The sequence below is a fragment of the Brassica napus genome, chromosome C7 (assembly GCF_020379485.1).
Source record: "Brassica napus cultivar Da-Ae chromosome C7, Da-Ae, whole genome shotgun sequence".
NCBI classification, from domain to species: Eukaryota; Viridiplantae; Streptophyta; class Magnoliopsida; order Brassicales; family Brassicaceae; genus Brassica; species Brassica napus.
This window is the reverse complement of record NC_063450.1, coordinates 20763199-20770956: the sequence shown is the minus strand read 5'-3', so window position 1 is coordinate 20770956 and position 7758 is coordinate 20763199. Positions and strand designations below refer to the sequence as shown.

The 7758-nt window shown below is 37.3% G+C and overlaps 1 protein-coding gene across 2 annotated transcripts; it reads left to right on the top strand.

Moving 5' to 3' along the window:
* Positions 1-784: 784 nt before the first annotated feature.
* Positions 785-5353, top strand: LOC125575042 (pyrophosphate--fructose 6-phosphate 1-phosphotransferase subunit beta 1-like). 2 transcript variants are annotated; one of them, XM_048763629.1, is made up of 6 exons: positions 785-938; positions 1076-1234; positions 1320-1440; positions 1561-1614; positions 1712-1818; positions 5024-5353. In XM_048763629.1, the coding sequence occupies exons 3-6, from the start codon at positions 1384-1386 to the stop codon at positions 5031-5033; spliced, it is 228 nt and encodes a 75-aa protein (XP_048619586.1). In that variant the 5' UTR covers positions 785-938; positions 1076-1234; positions 1320-1383; the 3' UTR covers positions 5034-5353. The 2 variants fall into 2 exon arrangements, with proteins under 2 accessions (XP_048619586.1, XP_048619585.1); XM_048763628.1 differs by lacking the exon at positions 5024-5353 and adding an exon at positions 2834-2975 and having other exon boundaries at positions 787-938.
* Positions 5354-7758: the final 2405 nt, after the last annotated feature.

Genomic DNA, 7758 nt, shown 5'->3' with positions numbered 1-7758 from the left:
TTAATTACACAAAATCTGTTAATAATGAGTAAAAATAATCAAAACGTGTTTTAAACTTACAAGACGAAAAAAAAAAACTTAGGCGGTCAACGCGGGATTAGGCGGGAATTAGGCGGTCAACGCGAAATTAGACGGTCAACGCGAAAATTAGACGGTCAACGCGAAATTAGGCGGTCTTACGCGAGTCAACGTCTGGCTACATCGATTTGGGCATAATCGCCGCAGTCAACCTCCGAACAGCGCCTAGGCGGCTAGGCGGATGCGTTTCGAACAGGGGTATCAGGTAGATACACGGTCAAATCAGGTTATAGAACATAACAGTTATTCACTGATGTCAAGTTATGCAGGATGGACAAGATATCAAAACTCTACTAGTGTTTACTTGGAAATTACATTGTCATCTGAAATACACAATTTAGTCCGGCAAGTACTATCTGGTAGTTTAGTGGTAACAAGGAATTTAAGGTCTCGTGGTATTAAATGCGACACATCTTGTAATATTTGTGGTGCAGAAAAGAATCTATAAATCGTGTTATTTTCAAATGTTCACTAACAATCCAAACATGGCCCTCTTTGAAATTCCTTCACCCCCCGTGGTCTGTTTCTAAGGCCTCAGTTTTTGAGATTATGGATTATTTGTTCTAGAAACTACCTAAGAGCATGATTATTGCAGTTTCTTAAAAAAGTTCTTAAACAAAATAAGTCATTTAATTAAATCAAAAATAAATAAAAGAGTAATAACCGATCTTTAATACATGATTTTGGGGTCCGATCATAAAGAGGGTTCTTAGACCACGTGTCAGCAAACTGTGAAATTTGATTTTTTTTTCTTTCTCTCCTCCTCTCTCTCGTCTTCTTCTCCGTCGACGATTGCTTCTGTGCTCAAAGGACCCTTCAAAATCGTCGAAGGTCCGCCAGCTCCGCCGCCGGGAACCCAGGTTAGGGTTTTCTCTGTCTGATCTGATGAAACTTTCGATTGGATTTGTTTGTGTATAGATCTTGTGTACAGATCTGTGTTCTATAGACTTTGTAAGAGGATTTAGTGGTGTGTTTTTAAAAAAAAATTTGATTGCAGATGAGATTGCGAAGTTGTTTCCTGGTCTGTATGGTTAGCCGTCTGTGTTAGTTGTTCCGGATCAGAGTGCAGCTTCGTCGGGAGAGAAGTTGAAGATCGGTGTTGTTCTGTCTGGAGGTCAGGCGCCTGGTGGACACAATGTGATCTCTGGATTATTCGGTAGTATTTTAATATCTATGTCAAGTTATGGTTTTTCTTCACATTGTTTCAGTCTCAGTCTTGTAATTTTTTTTTGGGGTTTTAGATTACTTGCAGGAACGTGCTAAAGGAAGCATATTTACGGGTTCAAGGGTGATCCAGCTGGTATCATGAAATGCAAATATGTCGAGTTGAATGCTGAATACATTCAGCCTTACAGGAACCAGGTTCTTAGACAGCATTTAGTTTATGGATTCTTGTCACAAACTTTGTTATCTGATTGGGATTCTAGAAATTCAATAATCGTTTTATGCTGATGTGGTTGTAATTCTCTTTGGTATCAATAGGGTGGCTTTGACATGATCTGCAGTGGAAGAGACAAGATTGAAACGCCTGAGCAGGTTGATTTTTTTTTTTTTTTTGAAGCTTCTTAAGTGATTTATTACTGCTTCCGTAGTTACATGTCGTGTGTAATTGTATGTTGTCTCACATGTGTAGTTTAAACAAGCTGAGGAAAAAGCAAAGAAGCTAGATTTGGATGGATTGGTGGTTATCGATGGAGATGACTCCAACACCAATGCTTGCCTCCTTGCTGAAAACTTCAGGTATTACTTTTAGTCCAATCTTTCTATGTCTGTATTTGAAAGTTTTTAGCTTAGTCTAAAGTTCTTGTTCTTCAAGATAAAACAATGTTTAATAATTTTTTTTAAAGAATCCTTAGTTAAGAAATCCCGGTGGAGCACAAAGACTAGGGGTTTCTTAACTAAATTTCATAACTAACTTTTATTATTAAACAAATCATTAAGAAATCCAAATGAGGTTATAAGGTTAATGATGCTCTAAGGAGCCTGATTAAGGTCCTTTCATGAATAATATGGAACATCTAGAAGAATATGAATGAGAAAGACTATCAAAATAGAAATAAAAACCCACAAGAGCAAATAGAAATAAAAGCTACAATGTCCATCTTAAAATTAGCTTTTAGCCATGTGATCATTTTTAGTAATCCATGTCATATTTTTTCTAATGAAAATGAATGTGCTGTGACATATATGTAAAGTTTAAAAAATCAGTTCTCAAATAATGTATAATAATGTCTAGGGATTAAACCTTTTAACTATTATTAGATTTTACTTATGTTCATAATGTTTACAAAACCGCACGCATTTTATATTTAACAAAATCTCTACATTCACCTATGTTATATGTCACTATTATGATCGCACGGCTGTTTTTCCTCATTTGTTTCCCATGTTACTATTCGGACCGTTAAATTTTTGGTTGATCCTTCTCATTAACAACAAGAACCCTAGACGTCTTTGGAATTAAGCTAGTTAGATCTCTAGGGGATCCTATACTCTCACCAACAACTAAAACCCTAGACTTGTAGAGATAATCAAGGGATTTAGCCATTTAGGCTACTCTCTAGTGAAAACAGTGGACTTGGTACCCTCGCAAGTCATCTCCGTACAAGTAACTTCACAACTCCCGACATGCTTAGCCTTAATGACTAATATTTCTTTTTTTTTGTAACTTTTAATGACTAATACTTTATGGAGCATGAAAGTGCCTTCATCATTTCTCTGCCTCCATCACATCGAACACTCCTTCCTTCTTCAGGTCTGATTCCTGCTTCATATTCAAAATGTCTGGGAACACAGACGCGTCAAACTGAAAATCAAATAAATTTTAGATTTGGTTGAATGATCATCGAGTTACTTTTCCGTGTGGTGCAAGCCGTCGGAGTCAATTCCATGGAGAGAAATCGTACGTAATTTCATAGAGAAAAAAAAGATTTAGATTCAATAAGCCTTTCATAAAAAATATATAATAATAGTTTGACATGCATTCAGAGAGATACCAGTCTCTTGGATGGTACAAATGTAGTAAGGTTTTAGACAACTTGAATGGTACAAATGTAGCTAACTATCTATAAGATAACTTCACAAGCCTTTCTTCTTTTTTAAGAGATAAGGCAATGTACACAACTTTCTGATATCATATTGGCGAGGAGGAAAACTCTGCTGTGGAGTTTAGGATCATGGATTCATTGCAAAATGGGTAGAGATCAGAACCAGAAACAGAGGATTGCATTGTCGTTGCCGTTTGATGGGCCACACCAGACACACTCGAGCTTCCATGTGTATCAATGTTGATAAGATTTGAGATGCTCCAATTGTGTCCATATAGACCAGGATCTGACATAACCTCTCTTATGTTGATCTCTCCCTCGAGCATTTTAACAGCCTCTGACATGGTAGGCCTTAAGGAAGGAGATGAGTTTGTGCAAAGGAAAGCAACTTTGATCATCCTTACTGCTTCTTTGCTGTTGAAATCTCCTTGGAGCACTGGATCTACAATCTCCATTATGTCCCCTCTCTGATGCAGCGTTAGAGCCTGAAATTTCATGTAGAAAGTATAAACATTGTGAATCGAATGAGTTGAAGAGAAACAAAATCTCCATGTTTACCCAATTGATAAGGGAGACATGATCATCACTTCCTTTCCGTTTCATATTACTCTTTCCACTAACAATTTCCATTGCCACAACTCCGAAGCTGAACACGTCTGCTTTCTCAGTCAAATGACCCCACAGTGCATATTCTGGAGCCATATATCCACTGCAACATCAGCGAAACCAAGGCTAAGCTTTTTTTTTTTTTTGCCAATGTGCGTTTTTTTATGTGCGATACTTACACGGTCCCTGCAATCTTGGTGCTAATGTGGGTGTGTTCTTCTTCATGGAGCCTAGCCAATCCAAAGTCTGATATCTTTGCATTAAGGTCAGCGTCTAGAAGCACGCTACTGGTTTTTATGTCACGGTGAACCATCCTGATCATCGATCCTTCATGGAGGAATTCAAGCCCTCTTGCAATTCCCACGCATATGTTTTGTCTAACTTCCCATTGCAATTTCAGGGAGCTCTTTCCTGGAAATGGACGAAAACCAAAAGATATGATATCGCTTTACATTTGGTAACATACTGAAAACTTCAAAAAACTATGAATGACTTTTATTTACCAAACAGTGCAAGAGCAAGGGAGTTATTTTCCATGTATTCGTACACGAGCATCAACTGATTCTTCTCTACACAACATCCATAAAGCTTGACAAGGTTTGGATGATTCAGACCTGAGATCATGCCTATCTCATTCACAAACTCGCGGTTTCCTTGGCATGACTTGGAAGATAGCTGCTTGACTGCTATGATAGTTCCATCTGAAAGCTCTCCCTGCATTAGGTTTCTCATATCAGAAACCAGAAGCAAAGCCATCTTGTCTCTAATTGAGAAGAAGTTTGTGTGTGTTTTAGCATACTCTGAATACGGATCCAAAACCTCCTTCTCCTAAGTTATTGGCTTGATCAAAATTGTTTGTTGCAGCTTCCAGTTGCCTCCAAGTAAAGCAAACGGTTTGCACACCCTGTGCTCTCAAATCTATGTATCATGTTACATGGAGAAAATGGTATGAGCATATGGAATGAATTGATTCATATATTCTATGATATCTGGTACCTCTTTCTCGTGTGTACTTGTCTCGTATGCATATTTTCTGAGTGTATAATCCAAAAGCCAAGAGAGTAACTGCTATCAAGCTACCCACTACCCCGAAAATTAGTGGATAATTGGTGTCAAGTTCTGTTTTCATTGCTGAAAATGAAACACTCAAAAGTGTAAATATAAATACATTGCTTCATATATAAACCAAGCTGAAGAAAAATGTCTTTATTAAAGTAGTTTTTGTTTTTGACCTCCACATTGTGGCTCCATACCTGAAATTTTTAAAAATGAATATTATAATTATGATGTAGGAACCGGTGACTTGAGAAAGCCACAAAAAAGTACGAGAAGGAGTACAGTTGGTGCAGAACAAGTGGTGAAGGTTGCTTACTGCTGTGACACAAGGAGATAGCAGAGATAAGAGGACCATAATTTCCTCTTTCAGGAATAAGTGTTGTTCCTTTACCAGCCCAGTACAACTGAATCTCTAATATATTATTTGTCACATTCGCACTCACTGTTTTGAAAACAGGCTTCAGAGTCCCATTAGCCGCCTCTTTGATGTTAAAATCCCTCAAGAACAATACTCCCTAACCGGGGAGAAAAAGTACATAAGGAAATGAACTTCAATCTTCCATGCATATGACTGAAACAAACAAAATTATTTTTGTGATCTGCAGTGAAGCTTTACCTGAACATAAACGTCAAATATGCGTCTGCCAAGACGACTGTATAGTTCTTGGTCTGAAAACTGGATCTCCATAAAATGGAGTTTCACACTGTAGGTTCCATTCTCCATGCAAAACGCATAATAAACTAGAGATAGGGGAGATCGACGTGCCGTCTTATAGATATCAGGGGAATCCCCAGATAATCTTAAACTAGTTGAAATGATGTACGTGTCATCTGTGTTACTTGATTCTTTCGTATGACCATCTGAGAAGAATTCCCCTGTGTTACTAATTCCCCAGTCTTTGAATTGCTGATTTGTTGCGGCTTTGGTTTTAGTGTTATCAGCTTGATAAGTGATTTTATGAGAAGATTTTGTAATAACTATGTTGTCTCCACCACAGTTTATATGTAGTGTTCGCTGATCTACCATCCATAATGATTATAACCATCATTAGAAAGAGATAATTAAGTAGTAGCTGAATAGTTGCATGTTGGAGATGTTAAGACAGCTTATTATGTACTTACAGCTCGTGCAGTTGATTGGACCAGCACATGGAAGAATCTCAGTTCTGTACCAAATTGTTAGGCTTTTCAGCACAGAATATCCAGACCATATCTACTGCTTGATTGTTGTAAAGATAATGTTCAACAGTGTACTTACAAATTGTTTAAGTATGAGCTCCGGTATGTGTTAATGTTACTGAAACAGTGAAAAGTTGAAAACAGACACTTCAACATGAGAAACTGAGAATGTATATATCTACCCAACATTTATGTCCGTACCTATTCTCCTGGCAGCTAGGCCACCATGAGAAATTGTTGTAAGAGAGATCACTGTAAGAATAACCAAAATTGAAAAATATTATTAACATAACAAAAAATACTTTGTAATATAGGCAATTAAGCAGGGCCTAACCGTACACATGAGATTTGCAATTGAGAAAAACATAAATTGACATAAGAAAAAGGAAGGTCTAACCGTACATTTGAGCGTTGCTTTTGAGAAAAACACCAGATTCAACTTCTCCAGAAAGCCTGTTTCCAGTCAAATATCTGAAAGAACATGTCAAGAAAATATATACATGATCATGATATTATGCTATTCACAATGAAAGGTATCCAGACTGTAGTACTTACGTATATGCTGGTGCTCTTCCTCCATGAACGTCACCAGTCAAATTGTTGAATGATAAATCACTGCGTAAAACGTGTACAAAATAAATAAATTGGTACAAATGTTAATATGTAACTATTACATATACATATTTGATAGATCCATCGAAAGTTCCTTAATAGACGCTCTCATATCTGCATATAACTCTCGTTAACATATTTCTCGCTATGATCGCTATCTATGTTGTTACCCATGACTTAATAATAATCTAAATATACACACATATAAATTATATAGGCCAGTATTTCTATAAGCACATGTAAATGAATGTCATGAGCATACCCATCTAGTCATGCACAAGTTCCTTAGCAGATATTCGTGGGTAGTATTTGTTAAGCATTCTAGTTCTGAATGATAACTTTGAAACTTACAAAGTCGTTTCACTTGTGACCAGAAAGAACTTACAGAATCCTTAGTTTTGGCATATTCCAGATGTAAGAAGGAATTGGACCAGACAAACTCACATTCCTCAAAATCCTGGAACACAGGGAGGGGAGACTTCAGTTTGAAAATTTCAGTTAGAATCACGCCTCAAGAAGGAAAAACATATCACAGGAAACTAAATACAGGGTTTCAATGGCTTGGCTCGATATATATGGGAAGATGTTAATCCCACTCGTATCAGTGATAAACCTGCATATGAGACATATAAAACACCAGTCTCGTTTCAGTTGTATATTTTGCTAATCAATTGAAAGTAGTACACTTACAAGTTAGTAAGATTTTCTAGGCGCGCTATTTCATCAGGTATTGGTCCTTTTAGTCCACTCGCGTATAGATATCTGTTGATCATGGCCAGCACAAGTTAGACGGTGCATAAACAGAAGGTATAAGAGAACTAACGAAAATTGTTGCAGGACAAGCTTACAGCTTTTGAAGCCGAGACCAGTTGCCAATGTATGCTGGGATGGTACCATCAAAGTTATTGTCACTTACCCTACTGCATAATGAGAACAAACAAGTGTTGATGAAAAGGTCGATTCTTTCCTCTGTTTTATGCTTGATATGCTTGCGATTTCTCTCACCTCTCTCGTTTGTTCACTCGTGTGTTTTTTGTTAAGCAAGTAAAGAAAAGACACGCAAATTTATCCAGTTCACGCCTTAGTGTGAGGATGCTACGTCTGGCCGAGATTTGCTCGGAAATCCACTAGAAAGCTTGGTTACACTTAACCCTTAGAGACAGAGCAAAAAAACGCTGAA